The sequence below is a fragment of the Bufo gargarizans genome, chromosome 7, assembly GCF_014858855.1.
Source record: "Bufo gargarizans isolate SCDJY-AF-19 chromosome 7, ASM1485885v1, whole genome shotgun sequence".
NCBI lineage: Eukaryota > Metazoa > Chordata > Amphibia > Anura > Bufonidae > Bufo > Bufo gargarizans.
In genome coordinates this window covers 115,132,348-115,153,869 of record NC_058086.1, presented here as the reverse complement: position 1 = coordinate 115,153,869, position 21,522 = coordinate 115,132,348, and the positions used below count along the sequence as shown (strand labels likewise).

The 21,522-nt window shown below is 42.9% G+C and overlaps 1 protein-coding gene across 1 annotated transcript in view; it reads left to right on the top strand.

Annotated features, from left to right (window-relative positions):
• Positions 1–21,522, top strand: part of HMCN1 (hemicentin 1) — a 655,003-nt gene that overhangs the window by 263,536 nt on the left and 369,945 nt on the right. The window contains 4 exon segments of the mRNA XM_044300627.1: positions 239–322; positions 18,912–19,103; positions 19,834–20,007; positions 20,707–20,820. Coding sequence (XP_044156562.1) covers positions 239–322; positions 18,912–19,103; positions 19,834–20,007; positions 20,707–20,820 — 564 coding nt within the window.

The window sequence follows — 21,522 nt, the reverse complement described above, 5'->3', positions numbered from 1 at the left end:
TAGTTTTGTCACAAAACCTCTCTTTATCTCACATAACAGTCAGATGATTTACATTGATAACTTTATGTATTTATTTATGTTCAATACAATATATGATGAGGCAAGAATTTCTGCCGTTTATGTTTGTATTTTTTAACTCTACACATCCAGCACTTTCCACATGAAGAAACAAACCCATTTTCATTATGTTATGCTCAATGAACCTGCAGTTTTCTATAATGCATATATTTATATTTAGTGCTGCCGAGATTTACTGGGAATATGTTGGAAGATGTAAAGGTAAAAGAGAAAAGTGATGTGACCCTTTCATGTGAAGTAACAGGTAAAATACCACATCCCATTGTTATACTTTTTGCATTACAACATTACCTACAGTAGTAATATGCACCTATTGTGATGCAATTTTTTTATATAATCTCTTTTTATTGAATATTGGGTATACAGAAAATAATGCAATTTAACAAATCACACATTATACAGGTTACAATCCTCGTGTGCAGTTAGACATTTCTGTCTTAAGAATATGTTCGCAGTTATGTAGCCAGGAATATACACACATGGAAACGTACAATTCTCAACTATCTGATATTGACTTACAGTGTAAGCTATCTGCATATGCTTAGTATATGTGTGGCAGATTAGGCAAAACAAATTATAGTATAACTCAAATCAGAAAAAACTAAAAGAAAAAGGGAAAAAGGAAACACGCTTTATATCCGACCCGTGGCAGGACCTCCCCACTTCCCAGGCAATTCCAATGGTTTTAAATCAACAAAATTCTATATTAAGGTTGAATCGATATTAGTAATTCCCAGGTGGGCTAAGCTTTATGGAATGTTTTGTAAGGTGAGACAAGTCCTCCTATTTATAAGAATAAAATGAAATAGTAAGGCTATGAAATACAGTGTATCTTAATCTAACTTTGGTAGTTCATTCATCCACGGCGCCAAATTTTCAGGTAAAGTTGCCTGTTAATACTTTCCCAGCCTACAAGCTCCTCCAATCTGTTAATTTGTTGAATCTTATTCTTACAAACCTCAATGGTTGGAGGTAAGGGGTCCCTCAATTTCTTAGCAATAAGGAGTTTAGCTGCGGCTAACATATGTGTCGAGAGACTTACTTTGGAAAGTTTAAGTGTTGATTGAGACAACCATAGAAGAACCAACTCCGGTGTCAGCATTACATTCAAGGATTATTTATAGTTTTTTCTACTTCCCTCCAGAACAGTACAATTAAGGGGCATGTGTCTTGTACCATCTTGTAACCACTTTGAAAGAGTTTTCTTGGACACATCTGGAGAAGCCACAGGCATGTGCTAGTATATATTCAGTGTCTTCTTTTGAAAAAGTCCTACCTAACTCTTTCTCCCATTGTAAAATATAATAAGGTTTAGACGGTGCTTGGTTTTCTAGTAAGTTGTTGTATATTAAAGAAATCAGTTTCTTTGGTGGTGTGGGGAGCAGCGTTAGGTTTTCGAGCCATGTGGGCTCTGAAAGGGGGTTGGAGGCGACAGCCCTCACCTTGTGGCAAGTATGCACAAAATCGAAATTGTGTAGGGAGAGGGGTGTGCCCAGATTATGTGTGTTGTACAAATCAGATAAGGATGGGGGATGTTATTTATCTAGCAGGAATGCTATACTTATTTCCTTCAAATTCCACCACCAGCTACCCCCTGGATTCCATGACTTGTCCAAAAAGTGAGGCAGGACTGTCAATGGAGCCAGTTTGGAAATCCCTTTATTAAATTGAGGAAGAAGAGGGATAGTACCACATACCTGAATCATTCCTCTGGACATGTCTCCCAATACCCCATTGGCTTGTGCAGGTAATACACTTAACTCCAAACAGCTGTATAAGTAAGGTCCCATAAGGTGTCGCTCGATATATAGATAAGGTGTAATCAAGTTATTATTTGCTAACAAGGCCCATCTAGCTAGCTATATGGATCTGTAGTACAGTGTGAGATCCGGCAAAGAAATTCCACCTTTTCCCTTCTTTTGTGTTAAATAAGCGTAGGCAAGTGTCACTACCAGAGTTTTGAGACGTTCTCACAGCTCTGTTTCTCCCGCCCTGTGATGATGTCACTACTAGAGCTTGGAGGAGTTCCCTCTGCCCTGTTTCTCCGCCCCTGTGATGAGGTCTTTACTTTCTGTTTCCTTCCTCCCAGCTGTCCCTCCTGTGTTTGATTTCGCTGCCTTTAAATCACCCCTCCTCCTTTGTAGAGGTGCAGATTATACTTTTCATTTGAGCTGTATCACTCGCTTGAGTATCTTCACCTATGTGATATCTTTACACTGGATCTGTGTTCCGCTGAAGCAAGTACTTCGGATATTGCCTGCTGACTTTGGATCTGTTTTCACTGCAGCTGCAGCTCCTTCAGTTAAGTGTTCAGACATTGTGTGTTTCTGTTTCTTTGCTGACTGAATCCGAGGCGACCCCGGTTCCCTCCATATACTGAGCAGGGCACCGGTGGCCGTGCCCCTTCCACTATTGTAGGGGTTTCAGTGGTCATCAGCCTTAGGTACGCGGGCATGTCTCGATACACCATCTGGATCTGGACATGTGCTTAGCAGCTTAGGGAGAGCATTTAGGGTCTGACAGGGTTCACCCTTTATCCTCCCTAGTTTGGGTCCGGTCAGTTGCTATTCACTGTGTAGGCTCTTGTTGCTCACTTACAGCCGTGACAGCAAGTCTCGGTCTCTTATTTTTCCACAGGAAGGTAGTGAATAATTTCCTGAGGTCTATAAAGAATTTGCTCTGTATTTTTAATGGAAGAGATTGTAAGATATAGGGGCTAAATCCTGAAATACTTAAATTTTGGCTTCATTGTAAAGCAATTCTTTAGCGGTTCTGGCTGCTTGCAAAAGTGCTGCAGTATCTAGGTAACTCAAGAGACCACAGATTACATCCCTTGGTGGGTTCCCTGGTGGTGGAGCCAGTCTTAACGCCCTATGCGCCCTCTCGACAACAATGGAGGACGCTGTTTCTGGGCCCACCAATGTGGAGAAGATAGATGTTACCGCTTGAGGCAGCAAGTCCACTGTAATCTCCTCTGAGGCGTACATTTTTTCTCCTACTTCTGTTCTCTTGATCTTCTATCTGTAAGAGGGCCATATTTATATGTGTTTTGTGTGAGGGCAAAACCTCTTGCATGTACTCACTGTGTTGAACAATTTGCTGTTGTGTGTCTTCCAGAGCTGCGACTCTCTGTCCAATTAGTTTTATCTCTGTCTTAATATCAGCAATATCTCTCTGCAAAGGTGACAGTGCTTTATAGAGGACTTTCTTGAAAAAGGAGCGAGAGAGTGGTAGTTCATCCGTTTCCCCTGGCCCTTCTGACATGGCGCGGGAGCTCTCTGCATCTGAGACCTCCCTCGCAGCCGACACTTTCGAGGCTCCCTGCGCCATCTTGTTTCCGCCCGCTGGTCATGTCTGACTGACCTTTCTCACTCCTTGAAGTGCCCAGCCGTATCTCTGATCTATCCCAGGCTGTTTTCACCATTTTATGTGCAATAGATGCTTGTTAGTGTGATGGAAGCAGCAGTGTTGGTGAGGAGCTCCAAACTCAAGCAGCCATCACAGCACGCTGCTACTTCCGCCCCTTTTTGTTATGCAATGTTGATCCAAAGGAAGGTATAAATCTCTTCTGGCAGGAGGCAATTTTACCTATTTTAGGGAACAATTCCTTATTTGCTTCAAAATAGGACAATAGGAATAGAAACCTGGATCAATGACCCTTATCCAGTAACTATAATTTGCAATATTAATACATTTAAGAACCTTACAAACGCTTTCAATGGTTTAAACATCATGTGAGTGTGGAACTACTGTACTGACTTTGGGCTAGACCTAAGAGCTTTATCCTGGCAGTCCCCTGGACTTCGCTGCAGGGGTGTCACCTGGCCGCTGCCTCTAGGAACAGTACTGGTGTGATTGGCAGCTGACCCACTGGGGTCAGAGACACCAGTGCGAAGTACTGAAAGGTGAGGCAATACTCATGGTCAGGAAACAGGCTGAGGTCAGGGTAGGCAGAATTTGTGTGAATCCGTGAAAATAGTCCGATATCAGGGCAGGCAGAAAATGGTCAGTACACTAAACTGGGTAAAGTCAGATCAGGCAGTGGAGGGTCACAATTGGTAAACAGGCAAAGATTGGTATGCAGGCAGGCAAAAATAACTACACATCTTGCCTAGGAACAAGCTAGCTAGATAACCTAAAGTGCAGGCACCCTCCCATAAGAGAAAGTTCCTTAAATACCCTAAGGCAGTGATGGTGAACCTTTTAGAGACTGAGTGCCGAAACTGCAACCCAAAACCCACTTATTTATTGCAAAGTGCCAACACGGCAAGTTAACCTGAATACTACAGTCCAATAAAGTATATCTTCCATGTACTTTGTCATTTAGATATAATAGCCTGCCTACATTCAATTTGCTGCCTGTGCTGCTTACAGTGCGCCCTGCGCTGATGAATGGTAGGAAAAGTCTAAAGCATATTGGTACACCATAGACTTTTTCCAGGGTGTGGGCATCCACAGAGACGGCTCTGAGTGCTGCCTCTGACACCCGGGCCATTTGCTGAAGATGACTAGTGTGTGCCCAGGTTGGCACTTTTAGAACCTCGGGAGCCCACATGTGCATGCCCTAGGGACAGGCCAGGAGGACCTCACAGAAAGAACACATGTGGCGTGCCGGCAGTTGGACCTGCTGTTGGTGGGCAGCGGAGGGCAAGCGGGTCCACACCGCCAGGACAGAAGGAGCAGGGTGAGTCACAAGGTGCCTGTGCTCACCTGGAACAGTGGGACAGTGACAGGCAAGGAGAAGTTAATGCCAATTCTGCTGTGCTGCAGAGAAAGCCTTAGAAAAGAAGCCACATGTGACCATATTACTGGAGGTAGCCTTCTGTGCTAGAACAGCTCCTGCTCCTATATTGAATGAGTCCACCTGCAAAAAAATTGCTTGGTGATATCAGTATGGTAAAGGGCAGATACAGAAGAAAAGACCTATTTCACCAAAATTAACCCTATTAAACTGTCTGACATTAACGATGTGCTAATGTCAGCAGACCCTAACTATACAATTTTTATGCTTATGGATGCCCTGGTTACTGCACAATTTTAACTTTGATATGCAAATTAGCCTATAGGAGCAGGGGGGGGGGGGCATTGCTACTGCTCCTAGAGGCTCCGTTCGCACACCTCAAGTCACGCCCTGTCGTCCTTGATTGACAGGGCCAGCGTTTGTCTTCTCCTGCCAGCCCTGTGCGCTGAATAAATCTTGCACATGCGCAATCCCAGCATGCGGGGCCGGCAGGAGGAGATGAATGCTGCCTGACCCTCTCAATCAAGGATGGCAGGGCGTGACTTGAGGTGGGAAAACGGAGCCTCTAGTCCCTAGGACGCCCCCCTGCTCCTAGAGGCTAATTTGCATATCATTAAAGTTAAAATTGTGCAGTAACCAGGGCATCCATAAGCATAAAAATAGTACAGTTAGAGTCTGCTGACAGCACATTGCTAATGTCGGCCAGTTTAATTTGGATAATTCTGGTGACAGAAACCCTTTTGTGATGTCCATTCCCCGATATTTACACACTTGCAGGTTAGAGTGAAGATTGGTGTAGTTAAGATAGAGAAGTGGGGAATGAACTGCTTATAGTAATTTGCACAGCCCAGGAAATGTTGAATTGCACGTAGGTTTGAGACAGTTTAATGCGAAAGATACATTTAATGCGAAAGATACATTCTCTGGATCCATGTGTAATGCGCCCACTAGAATTTCTGTATGGTCTCTGAAAGGGCCTTCCTTCTGATGGATATCATCACCAAGAGTTCACCAAGGTCTGAAGTAGGAGATTTTCTGCTGAACCAAAGTCTAAGAGGGCCTGAACGGTAAACTGTGTACCACTGCCAGACAATAATACTGGCAGATTCAATTTTGGATAGAGCTAGTCTTCACCTAGAGAAATCTCTTCTACAGACACTAGGCTCGGGGATTTCCCAATTTGTGTGGACATACTGTCCTTTGGCTTTGTAATAAAGACACAGATTGTTGGAGACCCTGCATTGACATTCCAATTTAGACAACTTCACTCAGTCCACTTTCATGGGTTCTGGTGGAGAAGGTGAAGAAGAAAGAACTAGTGGTCTCTGTAAAGGTGGTGCCAACCAAGGAGGTCTTTTATTTCAGACCAACTCAGAAGCCAGAGTGCGGAATAGAATATTGTATTGACCAACCACAAGGTTGCTCTGATGAAGCTGCAGTAGGGAGGAGGTGGCAGAAGAAGTGCAGTATGCCCAGGTTCTTCAAAGACTCTGCCTTCCACAGAGAGGAACTCCTGCAGATTCTAAGTCACTGTCACAGCCTGGTGTGGGTAGTAAAATCCACACCAAAAACAGGAGGGAAGGGAAAAGTTACTAGGCCTGGAAATTAGGGAAAGGTCACCACCTAGTGAATCCCTAGACTAAGCCCTGACTACTATCAGTATGAACAGACCTTGATGGTAGGAATGTTCTTACGCTGTAACTTAGAGCCCTATCTGACCCTAAAGGGCCCTGGAGATAGTGTCAGGACAAAAGATGACTTGTTCCTTCCCAGCTGAAGGAACAGAATACTTCCTCAGGCCTAATACCTAAAGATAGGGGAATACAAGAAACTGGAAAATAAGAAAAGACACAAAACTCAGAAGTATGCGGGAAAGCAGGAACTCAGTCGAGAACCAAACACCAGCACTTCCAAAACCAGAAAGGAGCTATCAACCACATAGCATTATGGGTGAGACCAGACTAAATAGAGGAGTTGGAATGACCACTTAAGCTACACTTGAAGCAAGAGGTGTGGTCATAACCAGCAACAACACAGAGACAAGTGAAACCAAAGAGGCTGTTAGATCACATCACTTGCAACCAGTCTCTTAGATCTTCTGACTCCTGTCACGGGAGAGACCATTAACAGTACCCCCCTTCTACGGATGGCCTCCGGAAACCCAGGACCGACTTTATCCGGATGAGCTCTGTGAAAGGCTTTCACTAGATGATTAGCATTAACGTCGGCCACTGGAACCCACATCCTCTCCTCTGATCCATAACCCTTCCAGTGAACGAGATACAGAAGGGATACACTGAGAATTTGGGAGTCCACTATCCTGGCGATCTTAAATTCCAGATTACCGTCCACAATGATAGGAGCGGGAGGTAGGGTGGACCGTTCAACAGGTTCGACATAACTCTTTAACAACGACTTATGGAACACATTGTGAATCTTCAAAGATGAAAGGCTACTAGGTTAATAATGGCAGTGATCTTATATGGACCAATAAACCTTGGAACTAACCTCCAAGAATGTACTTTCAACTTAATGTTTCTTGTGGACAGCCACACAAAATCACCCACTCTCAGGTCCGGACCATTCATACGTCTCTTGTCAGCCATACATTTATACTTGTTGCCCATTTTCTTCAGATTATTTCAAATTTTCCGTCAAATAGATGACAAAGAGGAAAATCGTTCCTCTTCAGGTATACCAGAAGTCTCCATACCAGAAAATGTGGCAAATTGCGGATGGAACCTATATGCCCCAAAAAATGGCGACTTATCACTGGACTCCTGTCTATGGTTATTTATGGCAAACTCTTCTAAAGACAAAAATGAAGAACACTCCTCCTGCTTCTCCGAGACAAAACATCTCAAATAAGTCCCTGGATTCTGATTAGTGCGTTCAGTCTGTCCTTTCATCCTCAGTCGAACGGCCAAAGAGAAGGACAGCTGTACCCCCAGACGAGTACAGAACGCCTTCCAGAATTTGGAAACAAACTGAGTCCCCCTATCATGTAATTTCACGATGTTATCAACAAACACTTGTGCAAGTTTTAGCATTAGGTAGACTTGGCAATGCTATAAATTGCGCCATCTTGCTAAAGCGTTCAACAACAACAAAATCATATAACTACCTCTTCAGACAATATCGGACCAAGGTCTCCTGAATCACTACCCCCCCTCCCCCCCCCACCCAGGAAAGCTACGTGACCAAGCATCAGCTTTGACGTTCTTAACACCAGGGCGATAGGTGACAATGAAATTTAATCTGGTGAAAAACAACGACCATCTGGCCTGCCTTGGGTTCAGTTGTTTAGCCGACTCAAGGTAAGCCAGATTTTTGTGATCAGTAAGCATAGTAATAGCATGAATTGCTCCTTCCAACCAATGACGCCACTCCTCAAAAGCCAACTTAATGGCCAGCAACTCTATTACCCACGTCATAATTCCTTTCTGCAGCCGAGAGTTTCTTAGAAAAGAATGCACATGGGCACCATTTACTAGGTAAAGGACCTTGCGACAAGACTGCTCCTCCCCCTACCTCGGATGCGTCAACTTCCGCAATTAAAGGCTGTGACACATCCAGTTGCACCAGTATAGGAGTAAAAGAAAAACATTCCTTCACCACAGTAAAAGCTTGTAATGCAGCATCAGACCAGACTGAGACATCCGAACCTTTCCTAGTCATGTCTGTTAAAGGTTTAACCACAGTCGAGTAGTTCAAAATGAATTTACAGTAGTAGTTGGTGAACCCCTAAAACTGAATAGGCGCTTTCAGATTTTCGGGTCGATCCTAGTCCAACACAGCATGGACCTTCTCTGGATCCATACGAAAACCTGAAGATTAGAGTAGGTAACCCAAGAATTGCACTTTCTGAACTGCAAATACACACTTCTTCATCTTCGCATACAGTTTATTCTCTCTTACACCTGTCTCACTTGATCCTGATGAGTCTCCATATCTGGAGAATAAAGTAGTATGTCATCCAGATATACAACAACAAACCTTCCCACCAGATGATAAAAGATATAAATAACAAAATGCTGGAAAACCGCAGGAGCATTAGTGAACCCAAACAGCATGACCAGACTCTCAAAATGACCCCCTGGGGTATTAAATGCTGTCTTCCATTCATCGCCTTCCTTGATCCTGACCAGATTATATGCCCCCCTTAGGTCCAACTTGGAGAACACCTTGGTATCAACAATCTGGTTAAAGGGATTCTGTCACCAGATTTTACCCTATTAAGCTAGCTGACATGTGCTAATGTCAGCTAAAGCTAACTACCCTAGTCTTACTTTTATTTATGCCCCCGTTACGCCAGAAATTTAACTATTGCAAACACCAAAATATTTTTCTCTAATGCACCTGTTTTCAATCCATGCAAACGGACGAACTGACCATCAACTAGGTTAACCCCTGCCCCACTGTCAATAAACACCTCATTCCCACAGTTTGGGACTCTAGCGCCACCTCAGCAAACAGGAGAAATCGGGTACTACCAGTAAATGACAAAAAGTATGTTTTCTGACTCCCCACCCACACCATCTAGAGTTTTCACCTTGACGCTGAACATAAGGACAAACATTAACAAAGTGTCCTCTTTTTCCACAGAAAAAACATACTCCCTTCTTATGACTAAAACCCTTGCAAGCAGGCGTCTCTCCACCCAAGGTGTCAGAGGAAGCCGCCACATTATATGATATTTCGTCCTGAGAGTGAGGGACCTTAGGGTCCATTCACACGTCCGTAAGTGTTTTGCGGATCCGCAAATTGCGGATCCGCAAAACACGGACACCTGCAATGTGCGATCTGCAATTTGCAGACCTCATATCACAGACACTATAATAGAAAATGCCTCTTCTAGTCCGCAATAACGGAATTGCGGATCCCGAAAAAACTGATCCAGAAAAAAACGGATGCGGATCCCGAAAATGCAGATTTGAATCCGTTCCAGCCCCATTGAAAGTAAATGGGTCTGCAAATTGCGGAACGAATGCGGACCCAAATTACGGACGTGTAAATGGACCCTTAGATCTTTCCATACGTACAGCAAGGGACATAGCCGCTTCCAGTGATTCAGGATTTTCATGAAAGGCCAAAGCGTCCTTTAGCCTCTCGGATAATCCCTGACAGAATTGGCTACGGAAAGCTGGATCATTCCACTCCGTATCCGTAGCCCTTCTCATAAATTCAGAGCAATAGATCGCCGCAAAACGCTCTCCCTGCTGTAAACCACATAACTTGATTTCGGCCAGGGAGATCCGATCCAGGTCATCGTAGATGAGACCTAGAGCTGTGAAAAATTAATCTACCGACCGGAGGGACTGTGATCCGGTCGGTAGAGAAAAAGCCCAAGACTGAGCGTCCCCTTTAAGCAACGACATGACTCTCATCTCGAGATGAAAGTGGACGTAACTTAAAGTACAATTTGCACAACTCTCTGAACCGAATGAAATTGTCACTTCCCCCCGAAAATCTGTCCGGAAGTGCAACCTTAGGTTCATGACAGGCCTGGTAACTACTACTGGCACCAGCAGCCTGTGATCCCTGGATCTGCATGCAGAGTTCAGCTACCTCAATAGACAGACCCTGCTATTGTTTAGTCAGTGCAACGATTGGATCCATAGCCTCACTGACACAAACAAAAAATGACGGTTTGAGGCAGTTGATAATGTCATGGCGCGGTGTGGGTAGTAAACTCCACACCGAACACAGGAGGGAAGGGAAAAGGTACTAGGCCTGGAAACTAGGGAAAGGGGAAAGGTCACCACCTAGAGAAGATTAGGGTGCACACATGCTGGCCCTTCAAGAGCCAGGGAGCACACTCATGCTCTAGAGAGAGGCCGGGAGGACCTCAAAGAAAAGCGCAGGGTGCAACTTGCAGAAGACATGTGGGATGTCTGACTTGCTGCTTGTGGGCAGGGGAAGACAAGCGGGTCCAGAACACTTGGACAGAAAAAGAATAGGTCAGTCACATGGTGCCTGTGCCTGCCCGGAGGAGTTGGACGGCAGTGGGCATGGGCAGCCGTTGGTGTAATAATCTTCTTTCTTGAAGATGTAAAAGATGCTCCCTTGTTAGAATGAAAGTCTTGGGTATAAACTGATCACTAAGCATAGCACTGTATTGACCTTAGACAGATTTGTATAAACTTAGTACAGTTTGTACATAGTTATTAGTAGGGCCCCCGAATCCTTTCCATGACAGTTTACTTCTTCTTCCAATTTAGTAGTTTTCTGAAAATGCATTTCTTTATGTGACCAAACAAAATAATAAGCAATAACAAAAACATAATATTACAATAACAGAACTGTTCTTTCAGCCACGCAAATAAAAACACAATTTCACCACGGTTTTATGGGTTTTGTTTCTATGGTGTTTCCTAAGGGGTAAAACTGACCTGTGCCCTCTGGGTCAGCATGATTACAATAATACCACATATATACAGGAATCATTTATCAAACTGATGTAAAGTCGAACTGGCTTAGTTGCCCATAGCATCCAATCAGATTCCACCTTTTATTTTGGACAGCTCTTTTGGAAAATGAAATCAGATTGGTTGCTATGGGCAACTAAGCCAGTTCTACTTTACACCAGTTTGATACATGACCCACATAGTTTTTCTTGTGTAATAATACTTTCATCACCATATTTTGACCCTCATTTTAATGGAAATAAATCCATTGATATATAGAACATTCAGTATATTCCAATGTAGTGCTGCCACCTGCAGACTTACATTGAAATAATTCTTTGAAAGGCATCAGTGCCTCAGCAGGCCCTGGTCTTTCATAGGCAACAAACTTACTGCTTTACTGCTTATTGCAGACATTAGCCTTGGGTACCTGCTTTATGAAACAGCAGAAACCTGGTGGCTTTGACACCCGCTGTACTTCCGCTGTACTATTATGACAGAGTTCAGGAAGGGGTTAAAATGTAAAAGTATTCATCCTGTATGATGAACACTCTAAATATAAATACATAGATACACATATTTGTTCAATATTATGTAAGCACGCAAGACAATTGATATGGTGCTTCCTTATATCGTTTTTTTGACACATTTAGTGTTATAAGCACTGCTGGGGTGCCATTGGTCTTCCTCCATTGTTTTCAGTAATACCCATTATATGAATTTATATTTTATTTATTCATGTATCAATAAAATGTATTATATATTTTTTACTCAGGACCGGTGCTTTCTTTTTTTTGGGTTGTTTGCGATATACAAGTAATCAGCCGGGAAGCCTAGTACAGGCCCAGACTCATTAATACTAATGAATGCCTTCCACGATCTCTGCCCGGGATTGGCGTATGCTTCTGGCTTTTAGCTCTCTTAGACCCCATAGTTATCTGAGGGGATTAAATGTATGCGGTTGGAATTACCGTTCATTGTGGACATTAGCCGTGGGTGTCTGATGTATGGAACAGCAGGCAACCGGTGGCTATGGCGCTCACTCCGCTCCAGAGTGGGCGTCATCTTTAAAGATTCGACCACCGCCATACATGTACAGCGGATGTTGGGAAGTGGTTAAAATCAGTGTAACATATTAAAAACTATATAAATTCATAATCATCATAATCGTACTATCATCATATCGTTGTACAACAAAACTCTAAATACCTTGGCAGAATTATGTTTCAGTTTCATCCCGCAAAAAATTACTTTTTATTATAATGTTTTAATAAAAAATATTTAACTTTTTCTTCAAAAAACAAGCCATCATGAAGCTATCTGAGCTTAAAAGTAAAAAAAGAAAATTATAGCTCTTGGAAGGCAGGGAAGAAACAACGAAAAAACAGAAAATTGACCAGGTCTTGAAGAGCTTAACCACCTCAGCCCCCTTAGCTTAAACACCCTTAATGACCAGGCCACTGTTTACAATTCTGCACTACACTACCTTTACCATTTATTGCTCGGTCATGCAACTTACCACCCAAATTAATTTTACCTCCTTTTCTTCTCACTAATAGAGCTTTCATTTGGTGGTATTTCTTTGCTGCTGACATTTTAATTTTTTAGTTATTAATTGAAATTTGATAACATTTTTGCAAAAAAATAACATTTTTCACTTTTAGTTGTAAAATTTTAAAAAAAAACGACATCCATATATAAATTTTTAGCTAAATTTATTGTTCTACGTGTCTTTGATTAAAAAAAATGTTTGGGTAAAAAAAAGAATGGTTTGGGTAAAAGTTATAGCGTTTACAAACTATGGTACAAAAATGTGAATTTCCGCTTTTTGAAGCAGCTCTGACTTCCTGAGGTTCTACAATGCCCAGACAGTAGAAAACCCCCACAAATGACCCCGTTTCGGAAAGTAGACACCCTAAGTTATTCGCTGATGGGCATAGTGAGTTCATAGAACTTTTTATTTTTTGTCACAAGTTAGCGGAAAAATTATGATTTTTTTTTCCTTACAAAGTCTCATATTCCACTAACTTGTGACGAAAAATTAAAATTTCATGAACTCACTATGCCCATCATGAAATACCTTGGGGTGTCTTCTTTCCAAAATGGGGTCACTTGTGGGGTAGTTATACTGTACTGGCTTTTTAGGGGCCCAAATGCGTGCGAAGTAGTTGTAAATCAAAATCTGTAAAAAATGGCCTGTGAAATCCAAAAGGTGCTCTTTGGAATGTGGGCCCCTTTTCCCACCTAGGCTGCAAAAAAATGTCACACATGTGGTATCGCCGTACTCAGGAGAAGTTGGGGAATGTGTTTTGGGGTGTCATTTTACATATACCCATGCTGGGTGAGATAAATATCTTGGTCAAATGCCAACTTTGTATAAAAAAATGGGAAAAGTTGTCTTTTGCCGAGATATTTATCTCACCCAGCATGGGTATATGTAAAATGACACCCCAAAACACATTCCCCAACGTCTCCTGAGTACGGCGATACCACATGTGTGACACTTTTTTGCAGCCTAGGTGGGCAAAGGGGCCCCCATTCCAAAGAGCACCTTTCGGATTTCACAGGCCATTTTTTACAGATTTTGATTTCAAACTACTTCACACGCATTTGGGCCCCTAAAATGTCAGGGGAGTATAACTACTCCACAAGTGACCCCATTTTGGAAAGAAGACACCCCAAGGTATTTCGTGTTGGGCATAGTGAGTTCATGGAAGTTTTTATTTTTTGTCACAAGTTAGTGGAGAAAAAATAAATTAAAAGTAAATCATCATTTTCCGCTAACTTGTGACAAAAAGAAAATTCGAGAAACTCGCCATGCCCCTCACGAAATACCTTGGGGTGTTTTCTTTCCAAAATGGGGTCACTTGTGGGGTAGTTATACTGCCCTGGCATTTTAGGGACCCTGATGCGTGAGAAGTAGTTTGAAATCAAAATCTGTAAAAAATGCCCTGTGAAATCCGAAAGGTGCTCTTTGGAATGTGGGCCCCTTTGGCCACCTAGACTGAAAAAAAGTGTCACACATGTGGTATCGCCATACTCAGAAGAAGTAGGGCAATGTGTTTTGGGGTGTCTTTTTACATATACCCATGCTGGCTGAGATAAATATGTCGGCAAAAGATAACCTTTCCCATTTTTTTTATACAAACTTGGCATTTGACCAAGATATTTATCTCACCCAGCATGGGTATATGTAAAATGACACCCCAAAACACATTCCCCAACTTCTCCTGAGTACGGCGATACCACATGTGTGACACTTTTTTGCAGCCTAGATGCGCAAAGGTGCCCAAATTCCTTTTAGGAGGGATCCCATTTGGATCCCAGACTTCTTCGCACGTATTTGGGCCCCTAAAAATCCAGGGCAGTATAAATACCCCACATGTGACCCAATTTTGGAAAGAAGACACCCCAAGGTATTCAATGAGGGGCATGGCGAGTTCATAGAAATTTCTTTTTTTTGGCACAAGTTAGCGGAAATAGTTTTTTTTTTTTTTTTTTCTCACAAAGTCTCACTTTCCGCTAACTTGGGACAAAAATTTCAATCTTTCATGGACTCAATATGCCCTTCAGCGAATACCTTGGGGTGTCTTCTTTCCAAAATTGGGTCACTTGTGGGGTAGTTATACTGCCCTGGCATTTGAGGGTCTCCGCAATCATTACATGTATGGCCAGCATTAGGAGTTTCTGCTATTCTCCTTATATTGAGCATACGGGTAATGAGATTTTTTTTTTCCGTTCAGCCTCTGGGCTGAAAGAAAAAAATGAACGGCACAGATTTCTTAATTCGCATCAATCAATGTGGATGAAAAAATCTCTGTCCCCCAAAAACACTTTATAATAACATTTGAACGGAACATATAAACTTTATTTAACTTTTTGAACAGAACATTAACTTTTTTGCTTACTGGTGATTTTTTATTTATTTATATTTTTTTACCTTTATAGGACAAACCTCTCCTTCCCCATGGGACAATGTGCAAAGCGCAAATCGCCCCAAAGATGTGGCGAAGTACATTATGCACTTTGTCCCAGGTGAAAGGAGAGGTTTGCAGCAGCTCTGTGTGAATGGGCCCTAATAGCCCTGTGTGCCTGTCCTCTGAGATGCAATCCCTATGCTAAGTGTACCTGTGTGTGGTACTTCCGGAAACACTCCCCTAAGCATAGGGCAGGGTGGTCAGGGCAGTCAGGACAGAAATAGCAGGTGTCACGTCTTATTCCACTCCTGCTACAGACACAACATCTTATTCAGGGTGACGGTTGGGTTGAGGTACCAGCAACTACATTGGGGAAATGTCGCTCGTGTAGACGGCTCACTACACTGGTGGATGGGGCCGCGGAACCTCCTGGATACAGGAGGTTCTCGATGATCTCTTCCTGAAATTTGAGGAAGGATCCTGTTCTCCCAGCCTTACTGTAGAGAACAAAACTATTATATGCAGCCAGTTGAATTAAATATACATACACCTTCTTATACCAGCATCTGGTGCGTTGGAAAACTAAATACGGAGCCAACATCTGGTCATTGAAGTCCACCCCTCCCATGAGTGAATTATAGTCGTGGACACAGAGGGCTTTACAATGACACTGGTTGCTCTTTCAATTTGTATTGTCGTGTCTGCGTGAATGGAGGAGAGCATGTAAACGTCACGCTTGTCTCTTCATTTCACCGCGAGCAGTTCTTCATTACACAAGGCAGCCCTCTCCCAAGACGGGTCGTAATGAGCCGTTGGGGGAAGCCCCTGTGACTAGGTCGCGCGGTGCCACAGCAGCCAATCTGTTCTAGGAACAAATGCCTGAAGAGGGGCACACTTGTGTAGAAATTGTCCACATAAAGATGGTACCCCTTGCCAAATAAGGGTGACACCAAGTCGCAGACTGTCTTCCCACTGCTCCCCAGGTAGTCAGGGCAACCGACCAGCTCCGGGGTCTGATCTTTACCCCCATAGATCCCAAACTTGTGGGTATAGCCTGTGGCGCTTTCACAGAGTTTATACAATTTGACCCCATACCGGGCGCGCTTGCTTGGGATGTATTGTTTGAAGCCAAGGCGCCCGGTAAAATGTATTAGGGACTCGTCTACGCAGATGTTTTGCTCAGGGGTATACAAATCTGCGAATTTGTTGTTGAAGTGGTCTATGAGGGGGCGAATTTTGTGGAGCCGGTCAAAAGCTGGGTGGCCTCTGGGACGGGAGGTGGTGTTATCGCTAAAGTGCAGGAAAAGCAGGATGGCCTCAAATCGTGCCCTGGACATGGCAGCAGAGAACATGGGCATGTGATGAATTGGGTTCGTGGACCAATATGACCGCAATTTATGCTTTTTGGTTAAGCCCATGTTGAGGAGAAGGCCCAGAAATTTTTTTAATTCAGAAACTTGGACGGGTTTCCACCGGAGAGGCTGGGCATAATAGCTTCCTGGGTTGGCAGCTATTAATTGAGTGGCATACCGATTTGTTTCTGCCACGACTATGTCCAAGAGCTCCGCAGTCAAGAACAGCTCAAAAAATCCCAGGGCCGAACTGTCTCAACCCGAACTCCAGACTGGGCGGTGAAAGGGGGAACTAATGGTGCGGCTGAAGTTGGGGACTGCCAATCAGGGTTTGCCAGCACCTCAGGGACTCTAGGGGGTCTACAGGCCTGTCTGTGCGGTGGCTGCGATGGGGTAACTATTGCACGTGCCGCCGTACCAGCTTCAACTGCCCTTCTGGTGCTCGCCACTTCACCCAAGAAAGAAAGACTACCCAAGAAAAAAAGCAAGCCTGTCTTACAAATGGGAGGCTAGCGAAGTACCGGAGGCCGCTGCGATTGATAAAAAATATCAAAACTGATTTTTTTTTATCACCGCAGCTCTTCGAAAGTGATTGTGCAGTAATCAAAAAAATATATATATTTTGTCACTGCGGCGGGGCTGGCGTGGGTGAACGCTCGTGTGGGGCAACCGATCAGGCCTGACCGGGCAAACACTGCATTTTGGGTGGAGGGCGAGCTAAGGTGACACTAATACTATTATAGATCTGACTGTGATCAGTTTTGATCACTTACAGATACTATAAAAGTACAAATGCTGATTAGCGATACGCTAATCAGAGAATCAGTGACTGCGGTGCGGTGGGCTGGGCGCTAACCAATTGCTAACTACCTAACCAAGGGGCCTAAACTATCCTAAAACCTATCAGTCAATACCAGTGAAAAAAAAAGTGACAGTTTACACTGATCACTTTTTTCCCTTTCACTAGGTGATTGACAGGGGCGATCAAGGGGTTAATTGGGGTGATGGAGGGTGATCTGGGGGCTAAGTGAAGTGTTTGGTGTACTCACTGTGAACTGTGCTCCTCTGCTGAGACCAACCGACGAAAAGAATCAGCAGAGGAGCACAGCAGCCATTTAACACCTTATATTTATAAATATAATGTGTTAACTGGCATGTGATTCGTTTTTTTTTAAATCATCAGCCTGCCAGCGATGATCATTGGCTGGCAGGCTGATGATGCAACCCCGCGCATCGCGGGCCGGCTTTGAGCATAATCTTGCGTCTCGCGAGATGACGCGTATATGCGTGACTCTGCCTGGGACAGCCGCCTCCGGAACGCGATCCTGCGTTAGGCGGTCCTGAGGCGGTTAAAGGGCTTCTGTCACCCCACTAAACTGTTTTTTGTTTTTTTTTGTGTACTTATAATGCGATTTATCCATACATAATGTGATTAATCATTTTGGTTCAGTAGATTTTGCTAAAAATTTACTTTTATAATATGTAAATTACCTGTCTACCAGCAAGTAGGGCGGCTACTTGCTGGTAGCAGCCGCATCCTCCTATCATAATGACACCCCCTCCGCATGTTGATTGACAGGGCCAGCGAACTGGATCGTTCTCTGCTTGCCCTGTTTGCATTCAAAATCTGGTGCCTGCACCGTACCTGTCTTCAATCGGCGCAGGCGTACTGAGAGGTGGACGCTCGCTCGGCCGCTCCATCCTCAATGCGCCTGCGCTGATGACGTCACATCTACACCCGGATGAGGATGGAGCGGCCGAGCGAGCGTCCGCCTCTCAGTGCGCCTGCGCCGATTGAAGACAGGTACGGCTCAGGCCCTGTCAATCAACATGCGGAGGGGGCGTCATTATGATAGGAGGATGCGGCTGCATTATGTATGGATAAATCGCAGTATAGGGATTATAAGTACACACAAAAAAAAATATAACAGTTTAGTGGGGTGACAGAAGCCCTTTAAGGGAATCTGTCATCAATTTTATGCTGATCTCACTGAGGACAGCATAAAATAGTGACAGACGCGCTGATTTCACTCATAAGCAAAGTGGTCGCCAAAAACCAGCATCATTATTGCAGCACGGGTCTTGAATAGAGTCAAATCTACCTGAGAAGAGTCAGTTATTCATAACTCTCCTGCTCTCTCCACCCATCTGATGATGATCGGCAGTTCTCTTCTAGGGAGAAAATTAAGGAGAAGACTGTTAATCAGCAGATGGGCGGGGAGGGCAGAAGCTTATGAATAACTCTGACTCTTCTCAGGGTGATTTGTGTCAAGCACATAGAGATAAAGATGTAGACCCTAAAATGAGTTTGTCTGTGGTCACAGCTCAGAAGCTGCTGCATCGTCTTAGATTTACCAATGAATTCTGCATTTCTGGTCTGTATTGAAATTAATGTTAACCCTACAATTCATTTCAGGAAAACCTACACCGCAGCTAACATGGGTAAAGGATGGGCAACCTTTGCATCTGGAGAGTCATTATAGACTCAGAAATGAAGGACAGACATTGCAAATTAATGGTGCCATGGCATCAGATGCAGGAATATATGTCTGTATTGCTTCTAATTCAGCAGGAGATAAAAGCAGAAGGTTTAGTCTTAATGTAATGGGTGAGTGTTTTATAGTTAAATCTTTTTTAAAATATATCATTAAATTCTGTTACCAAATCCTGTTGAAAAATGTTCTAGAACTTTATGTTTCAATCAGTAAAGTTGTCACATTTTTACTTTAGGGAGACTACTTTTTTTTTACTTTAGGGAGCCACTTTTTTGGATCTGCTGTGAGTGGGGAAAAGTTGCAGGACCTTTGCACCGCAATCTGTGCCAGAGATACGCATAATATAGGCATATTTCTGTTTAATAAATGACCACCATCATATCTTCCAGTAGAAAAATAATGTAATGTCTTCTCCTTATGACCTTTGTAGAGGCGATCCACTCATTGTATAAATGTAGGTTTTTTGTTCAAAAATTAATTAGCAAATGTTTAATAGAATTGCAATTCACTTGACATTTTGCTGTCCGTTTAGCCAGTTTATCCACATCCCCCATAGGGATAAGTCATTCTCTGCAGTACTCTAATTCTTCAGAGTTTGATCATCTGCAAGTACAGAAGAATTGGAACTACATCTAACATCAGTACCATTTACAAGAGGTTCCCAGGATGGATCCCTGGTAATCTCTACTTATAGCAATAGACAGGTGCCAGCTACAGATTGCCACCACAATATGCCTGGTTCTATAATGCTGTGTGCCTGGATCACAGCCCAGCGTGTCCTTATGAATCTTTGGATGTTAGTGTTACGGAAAAATAAATCATTTTAAACTGGTTGTTTTACAGTTTCTCCAACCATCCTTGGTGCAAAAAGTAAAGACTCCCCTGAGGAGCTGTCTGTCATTCTCCACAGCTCAGTATCTCTATCTTGTCATGTTAATTCCCATCCCCATGCCTCCATAACATGGTTCAAGGATGGATTTCAAGTCAATTCAAAGGATAATATCAGAATTCTACCAGGTGAGGTCTCTATCTATACAAAAAATATATATTATAAAATATATAAAAAGTATGGAATACAAGTTTGTAACCTGTGATCTTGACTACAGATAAGTGTAGATAAGAAGTGGATTCACTGTTAGGGATTTTTAGTGAAGACTACTTGCTATTCAAATACCACTTGTAATGTCAATTTTGTAGACCTCTGGGTTGAGTATGAATCTGTTATTGTGGAATTAAAAAAAAAAATGATTTTTGAGTCAGTACTGGGTACAAAGGAGACAGGATTTGTTTCTTAATGTATTCTTTATATCAAACGGGTATTCTAGTTAGAGCAAGTTGTACCCTATCCACTGAAAACGTTCCTAAAAATAAAGCTACAGATGCAAAACAATACAAATTGCCCAGTCTTGAACTGGCTAAAATGGAAATCTGCAGCCATCTTTATGGAGATCTTTAAGATGATGTAAAATGTAAACAAATGTAAAATGGATTATGTAAAATGATTTGCCCATATGAAACCCAGGTTGGTTCTTTCCAAAACATAGGCCTTATAAAAAATTATTAATTCTTCTGGTAATAAATTAGGATATTTTCAATGCCCTTATGATTGACTATAACAAACTGATAGACTGTGTGTGTGTGACTGGATATAAAATGCACAAATCAATGATGGAGCTAATTGTATTTTCTTTCTAATCTTTGTGCTGTTGTATCTAGGCGGCCATACTCTACAGATTTTGAAGGCTCAAGAAGACCATTCTGGAAGTTACACCTGCATTGCAGCTAATGAGGCAGGAAAGGATGAACATCATTATAACTTAAAAGTCTATGGTATAGTTTACTATACAGTTATGCATAGCAGCAGGGGAACTTTATGGGTGGTATGGGTGGCTCATCAGCTTAAAAGACAGACATCAGTCACATTTAGTGGCATTTCTTCAATGGAGGCAGGCCATGTGAATGCTATGGGGCCTGGGGGGATGGAGGCTTATCACCTCATCACTAAACCCCTTCTTCTCTTTCCGATGTGAAAACATTGCACTACGGAGATCTCAGTGCAAATAGATTGTTACAGCCTCAAATGCAGTCAATGGTAACTGTATACATTCCTATGTACTGAGCTCCCCCTATTGGTAACTGCAGGCAGACAACTTTGTAATAGAAGTAAAGCAGGACATTTATCAGTGTATTTATGCTAGTTATCTGGTGTGAATAGTTACATTGAGAAATATGGTGGTCAGAATGACCTATTCCTCTTTTTATGTCAGATAAAATGGGTGATCTTAAATTATATATATACCGTATATACTCGAGTATAAGCCAACCCGAATATAAGCCGAGGCCCCTAATTTTACCCCCCAAAAATGGGAAAAATTATTGACTCGAGTATAAGACTAGGGTGGGAAATGCAGCATATGTGGGGGATCTGTGGAGGATGCTGTTATGGGGTGGATCTGTGGAGGATGCTGTTATAGGGGATATGTGCTATGACACATAGGGCCATGAGGGGGGGGGGGCAGCATAAGACATATA